Source organism: Sturnira hondurensis, unplaced genomic scaffold (assembly GCF_014824575.4).
Source record: "Sturnira hondurensis isolate 20B ecotype Veracruz unplaced genomic scaffold, ASM1482457v3 Scaffold0007401, whole genome shotgun sequence".
NCBI lineage: Eukaryota > Metazoa > Chordata > Mammalia > Chiroptera > Phyllostomidae > Sturnira > Sturnira hondurensis.
In genome coordinates, this window is record NW_028080032.1 from 3200616 (window position 1) to 3223737 (window position 23122).

The window sequence follows — 23122 nt, forward strand, 5'->3', positions numbered from 1 at the left end:
TAAGGATAGCTCTTTGCAGGAGATATGACTAGAACTTGGATATTTGGGCTTGGATGTCCAAATGCACAAATGTGGGGCTTTTTATGGTATAGGATGGAACCCTAAATGGAAAGATAAGGGAGATGACTGTCCCTGGCTAATAAGAATGATTGATATTCTTAGAAGTTACTGTTTAATCTTGTCTCCTAGACAGCTTTATTAAAATACCTAATCATAAGATTATTTCTGCTTCTTGACAGCATCCAATCCATAGAAAAACCCTGCTTCCTTGGGTCCTCCCAACCTCCAATCACGTAATGCATGTCCAGATCCTCTCAGTCTTCTTAACACTTTTCTTGAGACACCACAGTTCCCATGTTACATGTGCTCCCTGGTTACATAAGCCAAAAAAAACAACTTTAACTGCAGGTGTGTTCCCAGGGGTCTTTGCCTTCTAGGCATCAGTGTGCCAAAAGCTGGCACATTCCATTCTAGCATCACAGAATGGAATGTTATAAGATAATTAACAATAGTCATTAACATCATCATCATCTAGAAAGCAAACAGCTAGGGATACATGCAATAATATTGATGAATGTCCCAGTGATGGAGTGAAAAAAAGCAAAAACCAAAATAATGCATGCTAGAGTCCATTAACATCATGTTTTAAAATTGGCAAAACTACATTGTTTAGGGCTGTACATAAGCTAGTACTGGAGCCCTTTTTCTTAAGCTAGCTCTTAAGAAAGAGAAAGAGTCATCATTGTATTGGTCAGGAAAGTAGTCTATTCTGGGGGTAAGGAGGTCATTCTGACTGAAATGGCTACATGGGGTGGTTCTAGTGTGTAAGTTCCCATTTCTTAATTTAGGTGGTAGTTACAAGGGTGAAAACTTTATATCCATTCATTAAACTGTAGAAGTTGCAAGTATTCTTTGTTACGTATTATTTATGTTATATTTCACAATGATAAAATAAAAAAAGTATGTGTGCTAAATAGAAAATAAATTGCCATTTTCTTTCATCGGACAGTTTGTTTAGATTTGGTAACTATAAATCAATTCACCTGATGCAGATTACCCAGGAATAAACAGCTAAATTTTAGCCTCTGAAATGGCAAAGATGATTAATGGCTTATGGACTTAATTGTAACCACTGGGACTTTCTTCCTTAGTAAGATTCACCTCCCCAGTTCCCTCTCTCAGCAATATTCACACACTCTACCTTAAAGGATATTTCGGTTGTCATGGTGAACCCATGGGTGATGACTGGTTCCTCCTCTGCGGTCCGTCCTTTCCAGCAGTCCAGCTCCACACAGCGACAACCAGACAGGAGTACTTGACGATACATCTCAACGGAGGAGTTTCCAGCCAGCTGGCCAGCTGTAAAACACCAGCAAAACGAAGCCCAGAGTCCCATGAGGTAAGGAAGACACTGGTGGCTTCCTAGAAATGCTCTACACAACAGTGGGAAAACAAAGTATTTAAGAAGTTGACTAGTTGCGCTCAGCCTTTTTTCTGCCTCAACCTACTAAAAGGTTGTAGGGTCATCGTTAATGCAGTTGTGACTCCATAGCAGTGGTTTGGGGGAAGAGGGAATGTTAGAAAGAAAGCATTGTTACAACAACAATAACTCAACTTCATTGACTGCTTACCGTGTGCCAATTATAGTTCTTTGAACCCAGCATGCGTTACTGCGCTTCATTTTCACAAAAATCTCTTGGGATAACTACCTTTAACAAGTTTATTTTCAGATAATGAATATGGCATTGAAGAGTTTATTGACTCAAGTTTCTAAAGCAGGTAAATGGAAGACCCAGGATTCTCTCTTCAATACTCAGTCTTTCAATTCTGAGGGAGTACTGTTAACAGGTTTTTTTATTATGTAAGTCAACTCTTCTGTCAGGTTTGTCCAAGGCACAAGTGCTTAGAAAAGCTAAATACTCTCTTTTCAAAAGTGCCCTTTTATAGGAATAAATTTAAATTTGCCAAAAGGGGTAAAAATATATTTGAATAATTATAAAACATTGTTGAAAAATTAAACACAATCTAAATATATAAAAGTCATCCCATGTTCATGGAGTGGAAGACTTAATATTGTTAAGATAGTACTGCTCTCCAAATTTACCTGAAGTTCACTTCTGGGGATTCTAATATCATAATTTTGTGACCAAATACCTAGACCTTTCTTCAACTTGATCTCTGGCCCTGCTCAAGTCACTAAACAGTTCTGCACTTTGAACTCTGACTGTGCACGTGGGGAACTGCATTCCCTGTATTGTTGGTTTAATCTCAAGACTTGTTTACCAGTTTATTTTGAGACTCAAAGGGAACCTGAGGCATGGGTCCAAGCCTTGTGACCTCACCCCTGCTGACCATACCTTGTGACCGATCTTGGCCATATCTCACAACTTTACTCGCTAACCATGAGTAAGCAGAAACTGAGGATGCCCTATTGCCCCAACCAGCCTCCTTCCTGCTTGCACATACTTACAGTTCTGATGCTTGTCCCAAGCAATCCTGTTAAAGATCAGCTCTCTGTGCCACTGCCCTTAAATGCTATGGCCTCTTCTTCCTCTTTAGAATGTACTTTTGGTCTGTGCCGAAGGCCTTTTTGTAAGCCATGTATCAATAAAACTCTCTTTTGCCAGAAGGGTCTTCTGTATGTTCTGTTGACAATTTCTATCAAAATCCTAGCTGGCTTTTTGGCATAAATTGACAAGCTAATCCACAAACTAGTATGAAAATGAAAAGGACCAAGACTAGCCAAAACAATCTTAAAAAATAAGAACAAAGTTGGAGGACTCACACTTCCCAATTTCCCAACTTAACTACAAAGATATAATAATGAAGACCGTGTACTGGCATAAGGATAGTCATATGGAACACTGGAATAGAATTGAGAGTCCAGAAATAAACCCCCACATTTATGGTCAATTGACTTATAATGAGGGTGGCAAGATGAAACACTACAGAAAATATCATTTTTTAAATAAAGGGTGTTGGGGCAACTGGCTGACCACACATAAAATAATTAAGTTAGATGTCTATCTCACATCATATTCAAAAAATTAACTCAAGACAGATTAAGCGTCTTTCTTTTAAAAAATATTTTATTCATGTTCAGAGAGAGGGGAGCGGAAGGAGATAGAAAGGGAGAGAGAAAAATTGATGTGAGAGAGAAACAACAAACAGTTACCTCTCACATGCACCCTGATGGGAGACTAAACCTGCAACCCAGGCATGTGCCCTTATGGGGATTCAAACCAGTGACCTTTTGCTTTGTGGGACAATGCCCAAACAACTGAGCCACACCAGTCAGGGTAAGCTTCTTTCTAAATGTAAGCTTTTATAAAAAACTATGCTTAAATGGTTTTTATAAAAACTATAAAACTCTTAAAAGAAAACACAGGGACAAATCCTTATGATCTGGATTAGGCAATGGTTTTGTAGATAAGAGACAAAAAGTACAAGCAACAAAGAAAAAAAATAGATAAACTTCATCCAAATTAAAAACCTTTGTCAGAACCAACATACTCTGATGAAATGATGAGAATTGTAATAATCAAGGCACCTGAGACATCCTGACAGGAATGGAAGCCAAGCTATTCTTGTTTCACCTAAGAAAATTGAAGGTACTAACTTCTTGATAAATTATTTTTATAAGATTAATAATAAATAACTTTCAAGATAAGCCCACTATCAACACACAAATGGAAGTCTTTGGTTCTCCACATTAAAGATTTTCTCTGATTTATACTCTATAAGCCTCCATTATCTTTTCGAATAGAGTTTAATGATGACATATTAATGAAAACTGTTAAAATGACATTGAAATGGACAAGATTTGCTTTGTGGAGACAGGAAACAAATAAACAAAGATGGATATTACAACACCCAATCATCCGTATAACAAAAGGATGGCATTCTTTTTTTTCATAAGATTTTTAAAAAGTTGTTATTCTATCATAGTTGTCTCAATTTTTCCCCTTGCCCTTCTCTGCCCATCCCTCCCCCAACTCCCAGTCAATTCCCAGATCATTGTCCATGTCCGTGGGTCAGTCACATATGTTCTTTGTCTAGTTCCCTCCCCCTTCTTTCCACCATTCTCCCCCATCACCCTCTCTTCTGGTCACTGTCAGTTTGCTCCATATTTCCATGCCTGTGGTTCTATTTTGTTTGTTAGTTTATTTTGTTCACAAGATCCCTGTTACATGTGAGATCACCTGGTATTCGTCTTTCACCAACTAGTTGCATTCTTTTTATTTTTTAAAGATTTTATTTATTTATTTTTAGTGAGAGGGGAAGGGAGGGAGAAAGGGAGGGAGAGAAATATTGATGTGAGAGAGAAACATTGATCGGCTGTCTTCATACGCAGCCCAGGCATGTGTCCTGATCTGGATCGAACTGGTTGTTTCCCTCTGTGGGATGGTGCCCAACCAACTGAGCCAACACAGGTCAGGGCAGAACGGCATTCTTGAGTTCTACAGAGCCCTAGTAAATGCACTGAAAGGGTGATTAAGCTGATTTGCATAATCACTTTTCTCTGCTGGAAAAATAGGGCATCTTAAACACACAAATGTGTTTGCAAAAGCAAAAAGGCTGACCAAACAATCTAGAGGATTCCTGATGCTAAATAATCAATTTGCCATTTACAATCGCCTCAAAGTTTGTTGTAACAACAGTCTATGCTGCATAAAGGGAAGAAGGAGAGTTGGAGTGAAGTAGAAAAGACAGTGATTTACACGTTATTCTTAAACTTAAGGGGAGGCTACATTGTAACAAACATTCTAGGAACATTTGTTTGGATTTACTTGCAATTTTTTAATCATTCAAAGAACAAATAGAAGAAAATTAATGTACTTTTAAAATCTTGATCCATCAATGTTTTGAAAGACATGGTAAGGCATGTCTTTCAAGCCTAGGGTTTTGTTTGTGAGATAGAAAGGATTCTGGAAAAAAAAAGAAATAAAAAAAGAATGGGAGGTATATGGGTGTGTGTTGTTTTACTGTCCAACACCTAAACCCAAAATCATCTCACCAAAGCAAATTTGTTCATTCTTACAATGAATAATCTTTTCAGAAATGGACGTCTCCCAGAAAAAGCGTATTTTGAGAAAACTCACATATTTCTATAATTGTACTCTTCCTCGGAATGCTTATTAGGTTCCCTTTTGTGTTTTCCTTCATTTATGGAGATTTTTTCCCAATATGGATATTAATATTCTCCATTATTTCTCCATTTCTGCCTAAAGCCTCAAAGCTGGTTTATTTTTTCTTTCTTAAAGTTCCTAACTGCTCATTCTTATATTCCATACCCCCATTATATTTCCATTTGATTAGATGAAATAAATACAATTTCTGGGACCAGGGGATTTCAGGGGGTGGGATTAATAACATGTCATGAGTCACTCAATCCTTGTTATTTCTGAAATTAGTATGTGACATCATTTCAGCTTGGCTGTGAACACCCTGGAGCACATTCCAAGCCCAGGATGGAACATCAGAGCTGAAGCTCCATCTCGGATTAATCCCTAACACTGCCCCAAGTCATAGCTCTGCAGCTTGTCACGCGACTGCATTCATTTTGGCCAGCCTGCTACATTCACTTGAGCTTCGTCTCAGATCACCCACGGCACCCACAGATCAAAGAGACCTGAAAATTGAAAATAACAATCCCTCCTCTGAGGAATGTCTCATCTTGCACAGGGTAATGGTTAATTGTCTCTATTTATATATACCATTATTTATTGTCTTACAACCTTCAGTATAAGAACATTTCAGAATGTGATGCATTTATTAATTAAGTGACCTTATTTAATAAACATTGTCTCCTTTAATAAATGGAAATGGGGACTATTTGTCTTTGCTTTCAAGGCAAGGAAGGACAGCCATTCAGAGTGGGTAAAATAGGTTTACAGTTGTTTGTATAGAAAGCAAGACATTAATAAATAAATAATAATATGACAATAAGCTCTGTGTTCCCTGTACTCACATACTTACTTTTGCCCCACCCTGTGATCCCACACCTGTACTTGAGAGAAAAATAAGGAGGAGGTGTTGTTCAGCTTGACTGTCTCTAGTGCCATCAGTTTGATCTGATCTTTTCATTTTTCCCCTCCACTCCCTAACCTCCCACCCCACTAGCTGTCATCTGCTCTCCATCTGAGTCTGTCTTTGTTTCACAATCTGATCTTTACTATAGGGTTTGCCTGCTGTGTCCGCAAGACCAGGGAACTCTCTTGAGCACAGATCCAACTGCCATGAGATGGCTTAGGTGGAAAGGTGGGAGAAGCAACTTTAAGCATATGCCTTACTAATTATCAGCACTTGTGCACATGCCCTAACACATCCTCTGTGGGAGGCAAAATACTGGGAATAAAAAATGACATGAGACAGGCTCCTGACCTTCACCACTGGGGAGGGAGGCAAGTGCAAATAAAGGAGAAGGGTCTTACGTGCCAGGGTGTTTAAACTCACACCAACATTACAGTTCCGGTTGCCCTTTCTTTCTCTTCCTCTTTCTCCTTGCTGACAGAATTTTCTATTTGGGTTCTGATGTGCTTCAGGTTCCCCTCTCTCCAACCCTGGTGAAAATCTTAACTCTTCTCAGCCAATCACAGCAGTTCTGTGGCCCATGTTAGTGGGCCATGTGAGAATTCCTGTGTGCTGTAACTCCAGGCTACATCTAATGGGGCATAAAGGAAAGTCCACTAGGTGGGGTGGAGGGGCCCTCACTTTCACAAAGGCTCCCAAGACAGGGAATTTCACTGGGTCACATGTGGACCTCATTTCATAGGGAGGTGATATTCATGATGTACTGTCATCTTAAAATCATAAGGGAGCAAAAAGATGGAAAGTACCTGGGTTTCCTATCACATCAATAAATTCCTACCTTAATCATCATCCAGTCACCCTGCTTCTGGACTTCTTATTGTGTGAAGTAATAAGTTTCCTAATATTTAAGCCATTGAGTAATAGTATCCCAAATAAGTCAGGGAAAGACAAATATTGTACCATATGACTTCACTTACATGTGGAATCTAAAGAACAAAATAAATAAACATACAAAATAGAAACAGACCAGTAGATGCAAAGAACGTGCTAATAGTTGCCAGAGGGAAGAGGTTGGGGGAAATAAGTGATCAAGGTGAAGGGATTGAGGAATGCAGACTGGTACTTACAAAATAGTCATGGAAATGTAATGTACAGCATAGGGAACATAATCAATAATATTGTAATAACAATGAATGCTGCCAGGTGGGCACTGGAGATAATGGGAGGACATTTTGTAAAGTTTATGATTGTCAAACCACCATGCCATACACCTGAAACTAATGCAATATAATATTGGATGTAAACTGTAATTGAAGAGAAAATTTAAAAAAGTAATAGTATCTTGTTACTTGCAGCCAAAAATGCCTTGGCTGTTTCAATATATGTTCATTTTACAGAGGAAGAAACTAAGGCTAAAAAGAGTTAAGCAAGTAATTTCCTTAGAGACAAATTTAAACTTGGTCTATTTTTTTTGGCTCAGCTCATCTCTCCATTCTCCCACCCAACTTTCATAGGTCTGTGTGTGCTCAAGCCAAAAATAAGTTATAACAGGCTGCATATGCTGAAGGCTATACAAGTGGGAGAGATGTGTTGGTGGTGGGAGACTATCAAGGGCGCAACTGTCCCCTGAGTCATTCCTAGAACTTTTCTGCGGCTAAGAACATCTATGTGAGAGAGGAGTTGAATAATTATTTGACACATTCCATCAAACAATGTACTTTATAAGAGGAATAACTAAAACCTAAAGTTACACTGTTCTCTTTAAGTTGAAAAAGGATGTTAACCATTCAGTTATACCACTTAACATTGCTGCTGTTTAGGGAGCCATTGTCTCCCAGATGGTTTGGAATCTGGGAAGATTTATGAAGAGCTGAGAAACTATAGGCTGAAATGAGTGCATACTGTTCTATCCAGTAGAGAAATTTGTTTTGAAATGTAGGGGCAGATTTCTCAAGGAAAAACAATAGTTTAAAACATAATTGGTCCTTGAGGTACCGCCAAGACTGTCCAACTCCTAGAAAATGACCATCGTCATTAAAAATCAACTCTCTCTGTGCAAATATTTCTCTCAATCATCCAATTTATTTTTCCTCCTGGTGTCTTGATAGTTAACAAAGGGGAAATAATGGGTAAAGAAATAGACATAATAATAGTGCATTGCTAAATTGACTGGTTTTCATGTTGTACATTTGATTTTTATAGTTCATTTGAATACTTAAAAGCAAACATTATAAGTATCAAAAATCTGGCTTTAATTTAGACCACCATTTCTCAGAAATGTTGGTTCCTAAAATGCTCTAAGAAAATAAGTGGCTCTGAGACAGGGAGAATAGGTTCGTCACAGCCATAATGATCTGAATCCGTAAGCCTTTGTTCCTGTATTGCAAACATGCTCAGTAGGTGCCAATCTTGTTTGTACCTAGCACTTTTCAAACTTATTTGAATAAGAAAACTCTCCTTTTACAACTAAACACACTTTATATAAAATAACATTTCTATATAAAAAGTTTCCACTTGTTCTGGAAATTGCTATAAAGTATAAAATGTAACTCATTTTCTTAATATTGATTTTAACATTTAGTTGGACTCTACTGAATTGCATATACACTGTTTATATTTTTATTTTATAGCATTCTTAATTGGCCTTGGAAATGTTGAATTTCTGTATCATTGATGTTTCTATTTACCCAAAGACTCCTGAGAGATATGAGTTCCACATTCCACTTATAATTACAACAGAGATACCAATAACATATAAATAAAACCTCTTATAAGTAAAAAGAGGTTTTCAGGCAAAACCTCAAGAACCTGTATTAGGGATAATTAGATCTGGCCAAGATGGAGGCATAGGTGGAAACCTTTCATTTCCTCAAACAACCAAAAGGAGGATAACAACCAATCTAAAATCATTAAACAACCAAAAGCACCAGAAAATTAAATTTCATGGGACTCCAACAACCAAGGAATTAAAGAAAAAATCATCCAGAACAACCAGACTAGTAATGCAGCAGACCACGCAGGCCACCTCAGAAAAACTGTGGCAAGATGGCGGACTGTGCAGGTGGGACTGGCTGAATGTGACACTCAGAGATGACTGTGGATTACAGCAAGGGTTTCCTCGGTGGGAGAAACTCCCAGTCTCACATGAGAGTCCCTTGGAAATTGGGGCTAGAGCCGACCAGGCAAGTTGCATTGATCCTTCTCTGCCCCCTCCCCCACAGGCAGCACTGCCGGACAACAAAGAGGGTTTCCCTGCCCTCAGGTGAATACCTGAGGCCCCGCCCCCTTACAATTTAGCAGCTGTGCAAAGACAAAGAAATATGGCCCAAATGAAATCACAGAGCAAAACTCCAGAAAGAGAGCTAAGTGATGAGGAGAGAGCCAACCTATCTGATGAAGAATTTAAAGCCTTGGTAATCAAAATGCTCACAGAACTAATTGAACTTGGTTGAAAATGAAAAAAAAAAAAAACCCGAAAACAAATGAAGGATACCCAAAGTGAAATAATGTAAAATATTCAGGGAACCAAAAGTGACAGGAAGGAAACCAGTACTTAAAGCAACGATTGGAACAAAAGGAAAAAATAAACATCCAACTGGAACCAAATGAAGAAACAAGAATTCAAAAAAGTGAAGAGAGTCTTACACACCCCTGGAACAACCTGAAATGTTCCAATATCTGAATTATAGGGGTGCCAGAAGAAGAAGAACAGCAGCAAGAAATCAAAAACTTATTTGAAAAAAAAATGAAGGAAAACTTCCCCAATCTGGTGAAGAAAATCTACTTCCATGAAGTCCAGGAAGCCCAGAGAGTCCCAAAGAAGTTGGGCCCAAAGAGGAACACACCAAGGAGCATCATCATTAAGTTACCCAACATTAAAGATAAAGACAAAATCCTAAAGAAGCAAGAGGAAAGGAGTTACTTACAAAGGAGAGCCCATAAGGCTATCAGCTGATTTCTCAAAAGAAACCTCGCAGGCAAGAAGGGGCTAGAAAGAAAGCCCTTAAAGTCATGACTTCACTTGAAGTCATTAAAGACAAGGACCTACATCCAAAATTACTCTACCTGGCAAAGCTATCATTTAGAATGGAAGGACAGATAAAGTGCTTCCCAGATAAAGTCAAGTTAAAGGAGTTCACCATCATCAAGCCCTTACTATATGAAATACTAAAGGGATTTATCTAAGAAAAAAGAAGATAAATATTTTTATTTGTTGAACAATAAAATGACAACAAACTCAGAACTATCAACAAAGAAACCTAAAAGAGAAGAAAAACAACAAGAACAAAAACTAAGTGAACAACAGAATAGGAGCAGATCAGACGAATGAACATCACACAGAGGGAGTCCAGTGGGGAAGGGGAAGGGAGGAATAGGGGGAAAGGTACAGGGAAGAAGAAGCATAATTGGCATAAAATAGATGGGGAGAGATAAAAAGTGGTATAGGAAATAGAGGACTCAAAGAACTTATATGTACACCCCATGGACATGAACTAAAGCAGGGGGAATGCAGGAGGGTTGGGGATGCAGGGCCGAGGGGTGATAAAGGGGGGAAATTGGGAAAACTGTAATAGCAGAACCAATACAAATACTTAAAAAAAGAACCTCTATTAGTATTTACATGTAATTTTTTGACAAATTATATGGAATTCTCCTTAATTCCCCTGTAGGAAAAGAAAAGATTTTGATATTGGGACAAGGTAACTTTGTTAGAATGTGGATTTTGATAATGCAAACTTTAGTATAATAATACATAGTTCAGAAAAGTAAGCAATATACATGTTTTAAAAACCCTAAAGATCAGAACATCATTTAATATAGGCAGTATAGTTTTAAAAATTAAATATTTAAAAATATGTGAATTCTACTACTACCAGAAATTAAATAACTGGAGAGAGAATCGATTTACTTGTTCAGAAATCTTGTATACGAATCAGATGGTGGTGATATGAAACTACCATACAGAAATTTGGAGAGAGCTACTTTGGTTCTTTCTTCATCAAAAAAGAGAGTGGAAGCCCTGGCTGGCGTAGCTCAGTGGATTGAGCGCGGGCCTGTGAACCACACCATCGCGGTTCGATTCCCAGTCAGGGCACGTGCCTGGGTTGCAGGCCAGTTCCCAGCGGGGGACTCACAAGAGGCAACCATACATTGATGTTTCTCTCCTCTCTCCTTCCCTTCCCCTCTAAAGATAAATAAATAAAATCTTATATAAAAAAAAAAGAGAGAGTGGAGTCTTTCTTAGCAGCTGAAAGTTCTTCCTTTTGAGAACTATTGGCTATTAATATGCTAATACCTTAAACAAACTAATAAATGAAGCCAAATTCTGACATCACATCTGTGTTTCCCAAGCTATTCAGAGGGAGGGCAAATCAGTGATTCTGGGAGAAATTAATAGGACTAAAAATCTTTAGTGAATGCAATTAAAGAAAACAAAGAACTGCAGAGACAAATTTGAACAGTAATCTGTAATTTGTTTGATCTTAAACAATTTTCTTAGAACTATTATTGTGTTGTCAGTTAAACAAATGAGTAATTATGTATAGTTTGTTAGGTAGGAAGATTGATAAAAGGAAGCACAGCTATGAAATCAAGAATTTAAATTCAGAGGTAAGAAACAGTGGAAATACTTATGTGAACTTGTACCTTAACAAGAATAAATATATATATTTATCTTGTTTTGTTTATAGACAAGATCTAGAGATGACGTTCTATAGGGCAGGGCAGGGTGCACATTGCAGTTACTTATACAATTTCTTTTCCACTAAAAGGAACCAGAAATTCTTTGGGGAAAAAGTTCATTTCCATGTGTTTTGCAGAAATGAACAAGGTGAGCCTGGGAGATATTTATGTGCCAGAAAGCAGAGACATTTTCAAAGATCAATGGGCGATGCCGAAGGGACACAGGAGCCCCCTAAAAAGGTTGCTGAGGCAATCTGAACCTTGCAAGGAAAATAGTGGCTTTGTTTGGATGAACAAACTTAAAATCTGAAAACCATAGGTCCATGATGATGCACAGAAAGAGGAAAACTAATAATCTATTTAAAAGAAGATTTAAAGAACAGAGTGTAGATCCAGGCAGAATTGTCACTCAATTATTCCATTACTACCGCTTCATGTATTACATGACAAATGATAGAAAAACCATATTAAATACATCTGTTGAAAGAATTCTGGGATTTAAAAGGACTACTGCTAAAATTACTGCATATTGTGACACCCAGGGAGGTGACCATATACAGTGTCCAAAATTTAGCCAGATGTGTATTTAAGTGTTAAGAATCTTGCCATCCTGGGTATATATAACAAATGCAAGATTCTATCAAGTGCCAAAGTCTCTGAAGTTATATTTCTATCAAATCAAAGTTCTACACTCTTTACTTCAGGTTTATAGACCTCCTCAAACATAAACGAGATAAACGATTACATCTTCAATATTAACCTTTATGTGAAATTTAACATTCTCTTCAGTTGCAAATGGAGCTCACAAATCACTGTAGTACTAGCGGAACCTGGGATTTTGTCTCAGGTAGAAATCACAGATATTTTCATATGTTCTAATTGTTGCAAATATCATGACATATTATTTACAGTAACTTTTGTGCTGATAAAATATCTATTACTTTACCACAGATTTGATTTTTAATATTTGATAAAAATATTTCAACAGACTGTGCACTTTATCCATTAACCACTAGAATGGTTCTAAGGCTTCATTCGACTGCCAAAGAGGTCAGTGGTACCGAGTATAACTAAGAATGCCTGGGAAGAAGGAAAAAAACCTTTATAAAGGCTTATAAACTTGAGTTGGAGCTTCAAGATTTTTGAAATAGGCCTAAGAAACTGAATCCAAGGAAGTGGGCTAAGTGGACACTCTTCTTTTAAAGTTGGTGGTTTTATTTTTTTAATTTATTTAATTATTTTTCAAGTACAGTTTTCTGTCTATTACTCCCATCCCAAGCCCCCTCCGCCCCCACCCCTGGCTGTGCTAAAGTTGGTGGTTTTAAAACAGGGCCAAATACGTTTTGACACTCCTCTGATCCGGAACTCTGGTCTCTGTCCCCTCCCTTTGATTCTGGTCAGGCTTGTGACTGTTTGGACAAGTAACGAAAGGAGTGACAGTACCGAACTTCAAAGGTTCAGCGCAAGGAGGCAATTAATGTTCCTCCTGGTTCTTTGGGGGCGCCAGGTCTCACCACCGTGAACCTTCGTGGAAGAAGTCCTTTTACCCTGGGGCTGCCACTCGGTGAGGAAGCCCAAGCTCATGGTGAAGCCTGCTCTTGGCAATTAGGTCGACAGTCCCCACTGAGCCCGGCCATTGTTTGTCCCAGCCCAAGTGCCAGGCATGTTGGTGGAGAAGCCTCCAGATGATTCCAGCACTCAAGGTGCTTGCGTTACCCTGAGCCATTCGCCTCCCAGCTGAGGCCCAAGACACCAGGCAGCAGAGACAAGCCATCCCCTCTGCGCCTGTCTAAATCTCTGACACACAGAATGTGGATGAAGAAAAAGGTGGCCCTTTTATACCATCAAGTTTTTGAGTGATTGACTAATGCAACAACAGATGACTAGAATAGGGTTTGGATAAGTCAAACATAAACCTAGCTAGTTTTATAGCATGAATCTCTCTTAGTACATAATGTCAGTTGAAACAAAATAGACTACAAGTAGCATGAAGGTCAATCTAATTTTCCTGAAGGTCATGCAGGTTGCAGTTCACCTGACTTTAGAACTTAGCCTATGTGACCCCGAGTGGATGGCCTCAGATTACACAGCATCATCCTGACACGGCTCTTAGTGGCTGTCTTTTCTATCTATGTCATTTCTATTCTATTTTTTATGGAGTGTGGGATACCAGGCCAATGCTGAACTTGATACCAACACAAATTGCATTTGAGCCAGGAAGATTAGGCCTCTTTAAAGAATGGGGAAGAAAGAACTGCTTAGGTGCCAGATGGCTGACACTGTAAGACTCTCTTGGACCCTGCCATGGGTACCCAGTGCCCGCATCTCCCTTGTCATTATATAGATAGTATTGCTGGTCTACCCCACCACACAAATCACATACCCCTGGGCAATAAGCCCTGAGCACATCATAACCTCCACCAAGGCAGGGTGGAAGTCTACAACTCAAATATTAGATAGAAGCCCAGAATTTGGTTGCAATGTGGGTGTTCAGGTCTCTCTATCTTATATTCACCTGAATAATGAATTGTGTGAAGCAGGAGAGTGATGTGGTTTTTAAAAAGCTTTATTTTTTCTTTTTTATTAACCAGTAGATTTTCTACAAATTCTTTTCATGCCTGTGACTAGAGATTTAGCAAAGTATTCTGAAAAGGCACTTTGATTATAAAAAGCATTTCAGTCTATTAAAATTTGCACTTATTGAAAATTGTAATTTTAAATTATGTTGAGACAATGTATATATATTTGTGTGTGTATATATGTTTTAATATTTTTTGAGTCAATGATCTAAAAACACTGACAATACTCAACACAAGTTAGAAAACACTGTTGTATTTTCTTCCTTCTTTATAACATTATAAAAAGTATAGGTTGTTTTTCACAGGTCAATTTTTTAAAATAACTAAAACCCTGGTTCACCTTCAGCAAATTGGCATTTTGCTTTGTGCAGAAGTTATTAAGGACTTCAGAATTTTTCTGTGGATAAAAGAAGTACAGAGAACTAAGTAGCATCCTAAATGGCTTAAAGTCCACTGAAGAATGAGTTCAGTTAGACAAAAATTCCATTGGTTTGAGGATACAGACATGGATACCTTTCAGAAGACTTGAAAACTTAAAGACACATGTGAAGTGTGCTATTGTTTCACACATTTGAGGACATAACTGCTTATGTCCAGAGCCTCTGGTTGCGAACCCCAATTCTCAGAGGCATTTCATAGAAAACAAAAGAAAACATACCTTCACTTATGAGTAACAAAAGTAGAGGTTGGTGAAATTTGGTGAGACTGGCTAAAGTAACTGTCAAAGAATTATATTCGTACCTGTGAGGTAGGTGTTGTGCGAGGAATTAATGAAATAGTGAGAAAGTGGCTGAGACATATCTTCGTTCACATCCAGTTTCTCAGGTGAAACGACCCCATTTTCTTCTCCACTCAGGTAGCGCATAAATCCATCCACTGATATCTGTCCTGGAGGGAAGGGAGGGTTAAGAAGAGTGTGAATGTATTCTTTGTATGGGTTGCTGGTATCATGTGGTTTTAACTTTTCTCCCCAGAAAGCTCTGGTCACATCCAAAGTAGAAGACAGTAATCAGAAGTGCATTTCGATATGGATAAATCATTCTATTTCATTGCCATTATCTCCAAGTGCCACAGACAACAGAGAAAAATGTACTTACATGAACCTAACTGGCTTTCATAGGTGTTAAATACCTAAACACCAACCTCCTATTTTTAAGTATTAGAATGGATAAACTGTATAGATGGACACAAAAGTTACTAGTGCTTATCTCTGGGTAATAGAATTAATGATGATCCCGTTTTATTGTTTTGCATGTAACAGTCCAGTTCTCCCAGCAACCAGAGAGGAGAGTGGAGAAGGATAGGAGCAGAAAAAGGGGGAGGGATTAGTCAAAGAACATGTATGAATGATGCATGGACAAGGACAAAGTCAGTCCCCACAGGGACTGACTGGGGGGCGGGGGAGTGGGGGCTGGGTGAAGGAGGACAAAGGGGGAAATTGGGACAACTGTAATAGAATAACAGTAAAAAAATAAAGAATTTTAAATTTAATTTGTAAAAAAGATTTAGAGATAATTTTTAAATGTTCCATTATAAATATATACTTTTAAAATAAAAAAGTTAATTGCAAGTGGTTTCATTATTTAAACTGAAGTGAAAATGTTTTCAAAAAGTGATATTTTTGAAAGAGACAATAAAAATGACCACAAATGAATCTCTCCTAGGAAAAAATATCAAAAGCTGATATCAAAGGAGATCTTTAAATTTCTTATTTAGAATGACTTTATTTCAAGTGGATAAAACATGATTCACACTTTATTTGCTTTGCTCAGATTCTGTTCTTTTGTTGTAACCTTTCTGAGGTGACAATGCTAAGTACTGAATTAGTTCTTTATTGTTATCACAGTAATCTTAACTATTTTGATCCATCACCACAGTTTGTCTCTTCAATCTTAATAATCAAGGCCTCGAAAGAAAAAAAAAAACCTTGCCAGCAAATGTTGAAGGGTAGAGTTTTGCTTGTTGAAATAGTTTTGTATTAATATAAAAATGGCATGTGTTCATTGAAGAAAAATTATGAAATGAGATAAGCAGAGAAGAAAAATGAAACTTTTTCTGAACATGTTTATCTCTTCTTTCAGAGGTAACTACTGTTAAAATCTCGTGTGTGTGTGTATCCTTCCAGTGGAAAAAAATACGTATGTATAACTATTTTGTGAAGATGCAATCATATATAGACTTAGTAACTCTCATTTATAATAATGACCAATATGTTATAAACTCTTTTTGTACAAATTCTTAATTATTTCCTTAGCATGAATTCTGAGAAATAGAACTGCTGGTTCAAAGACTATGCTTATTTTTAAGGCATTATTTTTTTGTACAGGTAAGCAATTTGCTTTCTGTTAAGGTTCTAGCAATTGTACTCTTTCAATAGTGGCTTTCCTTTTCTTCACCCCTACAGCAAACTCAAAGGTAAAAAGATATCTAATAATTCTAATTTTTATTAATTTGTTATTTATTCTTGAACAGTAAAAGGTGTGTCATCTGTAAATAGCAAAGCTAGCACTGACTATTTACCACTGTGTAAATCTTTTACCAGCCAATAAAATCCACAAGATGGCTGATGAGTACTCTTCCCGATTTTTGAAACATTACACTTAAATCATCTTCAATATTTTGAAAACCTGGTTATTGACTCCTGATTACGGGAGCTGATTTTTATAAAAAGAGAAATCTTCCTAAACAAACTTAAATGGAAACAATTATTTGCATGATGAGCTCCTTAAAAAATAACCCTAACATGCACCATAATAATTTTAATAATAAAAGACAAAAGTGACAAGAAGCTCTCTTGTATTCAAAACATGAAATATGACAAAAAGGCCCTCATTTTAGATGCTCATGTGATCAGTTTTTGACAGATGTCCAGTTTATAAATAAGCTCCAAAGGCCATCGCCTAACAAAGCAATCATGCCACTCACTCTGCCTTTGATAGACTGCACACGTTCTCTCACCTGGTTCCAAGTTTTGGAAACAAACTCAAGTCGGTACAATGTAGGGCCAAAGCTATTTTAATAGATGGCTTTAAAAACTATTTTGGAGTTTAAAACCCATGAAGAGGTAAAATTTTAAAATCTAATTTCTTTGTAGTCTTCCTTTTTTTATGACAAGTCCATTTGCCGGCTTCTTCTCAAACTGGTGTCCATTCCTCCCCCACATTTGCCTTCCTTCTCCTCTCATTCCCTTCCATTCACTTAACAAAGATTTATTGATCATCTGCTATGTGACAGAAAAATACAGCAGAGCAAAGCACAGCCTCTGTTTCACAGAGCTCACAATCTAATAGAAAATAAGACAGTTCACACCTTGAAAACCAGGTGTGAGCATCTCCGAGGCAGGGTGCGCATTTGTGTCTGTCATCCTGGAATCTGCCACAATGCTTTGTGCACAGTAGGTGCTCAATCAGCCCTTCTTTCTGATGATCAGTGACTCAAAAGAGAAAATAAATTGCTTTACACCTGGCAGACCACCAAGGATAGCATAACTTTGATTCTTTTTTTGATTAGGTTGAATCTCATGAAATTGCTAACAACTGGCATTATGCCAATGACAACTTCATACAACTGGAGTTTCTAACTACAGCTATTTCTCAGAGGACTGGCAGTAAAGACAAGCATCTGTAGGGACCAGCAAGGGAAAGCAACATGGCCGCTGGAGTAGTGTGTGCACCAAGTAGCTGTGGGGTGTGAAAAACTCCCAAGGGCATACAGCTAATGGCATAAACGGCAGCAGTAAAATACTATGTGGCCAAACATACCATCTTCATGGTGCTGAATTTAATCCTGAGGCTGTTGGGTTATGTCTATTATCTTACCCAAACAAAGATCCTTTGGTCTAATTAGCAAATTTTAAAAGCAATTAAAACACAACATATGCCAACATGGTAGAGATGACAAATTAATTTTAACTGTAGCATTGATTCCCATTTATTGCTTCTAGTACCTTTTGAGCACTTGTGGTGAGAAAGATTCTGAAGCATGCCTGTCATTAATTTTGATATCATCATGAGTACAGGACAGAAAAGTGGGGATGTACCAGCTATATATTTGGCATTCTCAAATGAGGATGTTACAATTAAATCAAGTTTATAATCTATAACATGCCAAAAATATGTGTCAAAGTTTTGTTTAATCCATTAATGAGGAAACCTGGAATATGATGCTGTCATTTCAAAGAACTCTATGAGACTCCAATATATACATGTATGTGTCAGCAAACTCCCCAAACAAAAAGAAAAAAAACAAAAACCTGAAAAAATATTGTGAAATTGAATACAGAGCTGGTTAATACCCCATAAATCAATTAAACATAACCTTTGGGTTATATTCTCTAACTTTATTATTTCATAGGAACTGGAAATTTTAAAATCAGTAAAAAGCAAGAGTTAGGTGAATCAGTGTTTGTGAGTATTATTCACAATCATATTCAATAATGCAAAAATCCCCAGTGATGCATTTATCTAACTTGAAACAAGAAGAATGATTGAGGTTAGAATACAACTCAGAATATGACTGCAGGCTACATGAGCAAACACTGGGAACAACCTTCCAACCCCAAAGCGTTACCTCGCTAATTAAAGGAATAAATGTGCAAGATTTTGATGCATCAAATGACTAAGCAGAAATATGTGAAAGTTAAGAAAAGCCAATGAAAAAGTAAGGGTAAAGAGTAGTCAGTTTATCATTTGCAAGGTATCAGCTAAGGGGTCTGAGTTTCATTTGCAAAAATGCAGGTGGTTGGCATAATGAATTAGCCCCCAAACAGTTCTGATTAGTAAAGGTTCTGAGACAGAAATAACAGAACATTACAGAATTTCCCTGTGTTGCATATAGCCTATGGCTAAAATATTTGACATTGTTACTAACTTAAATGCATCGGTTCTTTCCCACTAACCTTGTGCTCTTTTTGCAAAACTGATTACATTTGTTTTTCTGGTCCACTCAGGAGCATACAAGGATGGAAAACCTTGAGAGTTAAGATAGGAAAATACTGGTTTTCTAAGCAAATTAGTAACAGCACAAGGAATCCCATTTCCATTCCTGCTGGCAGTAACTGATCAGGGACAAATTCCCAAATATAAAGATGAATAAAATATATGGACCCTTAAGTCTCTTTTACCTCTAAAACTCACTCTATAAATGCAGGTGGTCTAATATATTAGGGGTGATTACTAGCTAAATTAAAACAAAATGTCTCATAATATTCAGAATAAGATTATGAAACAACAAACCACAATTAAAAGCAATGCTACAATTTTTTGGAATAAAATTAACAGTAAAAAAAAAGTTAAGTTCAGAAGAATAAGGCCAGCTGACAATGGCTAAAAATAAACCCCTTACATATTTTTGTAACAAAATATTGGTATGCTTGCAATTGAATATGTCACTCATATGACATCACCTAAAGATCTTCATAAGCATTTATATTGTTTAAACCACTTACAGCAGCGACTTCCAACCTTTGTCATCTCATGGCACCCATAAACTACTAAAATTCTGTGGTACACCAAAAACATATTTTTTTGCCAATATGACACAAAAATAGGTATGATTTTGATTCATTCACATCAAATAGCTATTGTGTTGGCTGTTGTAATTTTTTAATTGAACAATCTACAGGGAAAGAGGCCAGTGCCCCTTTTATTAGCTAAATTAAAAATAGTTAGCTATTGCATATTCTAAGAATATTTGCAACTCAAAACAAACAAAACTCCAGTAGTACCAAGTGTTCCTGCCATTGCGCACTGGTTGAAAATTGCTAACTTAGAGCCAAAGTAGGAAAAATATAAATTTCTCAAGTAAAGAGGAACAGCGACAATAACAACAACTGCTCTTTGAAGCTTTCCCATTCAAAAAAAAGTCCTGGTGTCCAACCAAAAGTTAAACTGGTGATGCAAAAGTGAAAAGAGCTAACTTAATGGGGAGAGACAATCTCCAAAGAGAAACACAAGGAAAGCAGGGTGACAAAACAATGGCGATTTATACGACTCCTCGTACTTCAGAAATAGCTTCACTGCAAAGAAACTCGAATGTCACGTGACTTGGCACAAATGCCATGGCCAGCAACTGCACCCCTACCTCCTTCTGCCTGCCTCCTGCCCCTGGGGTAGATAGTGACTGAGGCTCCCCTGGTGGCCTCCTGAACACATCAGGAAGACAGAAATTCAAAATTCTGCTGTGACAGAAACGATAGCACTCAGGGATGTTTTAAACCATGCAGTGTCTCCACTGACACTCAGCTGGATGCATTTCATGCTCACAAATGCATGCAAAGGCCTTGAAGTAATTTACTGGGCTATGAGCCTTCTCTATGCCTTCTCTAAACCTGAGGCCATCCCATGGATCTCTGGAACAATCAAGAATGAGGAGGATTTGTGTCCAGACAAGGGAGCTCTGGGCACTAGAATGAAAGAATCATCTAAAGAGCTTTGTGGACTGCTTCTCCTACTCTCTCAAGTCCTTTAGCTATTGAGGTCTAGAAACTTACTTCCAACAGGACTTTCTGGATTGGCCATTCTATTCTGGACATTTGAGAAAGATATTTCTGCTCAAGTCTCTCCAGGAAGAGCAAGATATTTTGAACTTATCCTGGAGCTAGGGCACTCCTTTTTGGTGGTTACTGATGAACATATTTTTAGTGAGGACTCAACTCTGTGTGCCACAGGTGGAGAGTAACCAAGAATGTGCCCATCAGAGTCCTGACCTTCAAGAACTTATTAAACATACCATGGAAAAATCCTTCTTGACATCTGTTGATGTGCAGTTTGGTTTTCTATTCATTCACTAGGGTGTCCTAATACACATGTAGCTAAAGAGTTTGGAGTCAGAGCAACATGCCAAGGTAGCAAAGACACTAATTTCATGTTGGCCACGTAGGAGTCTTCTGGCTTCTTAAGGATTTAAATTTCAGGAATCCTTGGAGAGTATCATTTTGATCCAGTTCTGCTCCAGTTTCTTTCACTTTTCTGTTGTTCAAGTTTGGCAGAAGATGGAGAAAAATCACCCAATTTTGACTGCTATTTGGCTGAATTAGAGGAAAGGAGTGGAGAGGGGCAGAATGTGGCCAGTGGGTGGAGTGGCAAAGGTGTAGTTAAGAGGCCTCCACGTGATTTGCTCTTGATGCACAGATACTACTGCAGGAAATGACCATGGGCAAAACAGCATGGTCCAGAGTGACTGGCTAGGATGGTTTCCTGAATTTAGATCTATTCCTCTAGCTGTTATCCAGAACTACTTCTACTAGGATAGCTGGTAGAAACTAGCTCCCTGATTTCCCCTTAGGTGAAAGAAAATGCTTCCAAATCTTTTAGTCGATGCTTTTGATATTTACTTCTATACCTGAAAATAATATGCTTGCATTACTAAGTTTTAACTTCCCACATGGGAGATGAAGATGTTGCTCTTTCTTCTCTCTACTCCACGGTACATATACACATTATTTCCATCTTTTAGAGATAGTTATATCTTATGACTTAGATCAATAAACAGTACTTACATTACCATGAAGATACATTCTGTTCAGGGCAGAGTCACATAGTAAACCAATAAATATTTTTCTTTTTATGCACAATTTTAAACTTTCCCCATAGTCTTGTTTTTTTTTTTTATTTCTTTGCACATATCTCTAATCCAACTTCCAACTCTCCATCAGTTACCTAAACCTCTTTGCAATATGGTCAAATACAGGAAGTGTTTTCCCAGGTTCATTTTCTTGAGGGTCTTTTCAAGAGCCTTATGACCTGCTCCAGTCAAGGTTAATCAATTTTCATTTCTTTTACTTTCATTCTTTTTTGAATGTTTTTTTTTTATTTTTGTATACCCATCTTACTCTTTCATTTTAGTGGAAGCAAATTTATCAGTACTCACGAGTGTTATATTTTTGAGCCTTGATGTCTAACATTGCTTCATGACATTTGTATACTTAATTGCTGGTTTAGCTAGGTATAATATTCTAGGTGTGTTTGTTAAAAGGTTTGAAGACTTATTGATTAATCATCCCCAAAACAAAAATGTGGCCTGTTTTTTTCTTTTTCTTTCTTGTATCTTTGAAAATTTGTAACATTTTATTCAGTCTAAGTTTCTTGAAATTTGACAATGTGCTTTGGTATATGGGTCTATTTTGATCTCCTGTTCTGGTACACTGAGATCTTTCAGTGTAAAAACTATTATCTGTTTATTTGTGAAAATTTTCATGAATTATACCTTTTCTGGAATATTGTTTGGCTAAATTTTAAATTTGTATACATTTTCTCTGATTTTTCATTAATTTTTCTCTTCTCTCTGGACGATTTCTTCAAGTTTACTTTCAACTCTTCTTTGAGGGTTTTGCTTCTGCTACCTTCTTTTTAATGTTTAAAGCCAGTTTTTGTTCTCTGACATTTCTTTAAAAAATAGCATTGTGTTCTTTTTTCAAGGGTACAGTATGTTGTGTTATCTTTCTAAAGATGTTAACGATACATGTATATTTAAACATTTCTTCTCACTGCATAATTATTGTTTTCCCTATGGTTACACTTCCCCTGATTTTTTCCTACTTTTTCAAAAAGTTTTCCTCATATGCCTAGTAACTTTTAATGTTCATATTTTAAATTGTTGGACTAAAAACTGATTGAATTTTTTAATACATCTGATGGACTTGAAAGGTAAGAGAGGTAGCAAGGCATCCTTGTAGAGGGATCAATATTTGTCTCTTTGGTATAATCCCTAAAGCTAACACTTTTAGGTCTTTCTTCTTGGGTTAATCAGAGTCATGAGAGATCCGTTTCATTACTTCTCAGGAGAGTAATGGTGTGGATGCTGTCATTCTAGAGCCAAATGAGGAAGGA

At 37.3% G+C, this 23122-nt stretch overlaps 1 protein-coding gene across 3 annotated transcripts in view; it reads right to left on the reverse strand.

The window, feature by feature from the left end:
* PLCB1 (phospholipase C beta 1) overlaps nucleotides 1-23122 on the reverse strand; it is a 665285-nt gene that overhangs the window by 163448 nt on the left and 478715 nt on the right. For all 3 annotated transcript variants that reach the window (XM_037051663.1, XM_037051665.1, XM_037051666.1), the window contains exons 10-11: nucleotides 15036-15182; nucleotides 1202-1359 (exon numbers count right to left, since the gene is read on the reverse strand). In XM_037051663.1, the coding sequence (XP_036907558.1) occupies nucleotides 1202-1359; nucleotides 15036-15182 (305 nt within the window). The remainder of the gene's footprint in view (nucleotides 1-1201; nucleotides 1360-15035; nucleotides 15183-23122) is intronic.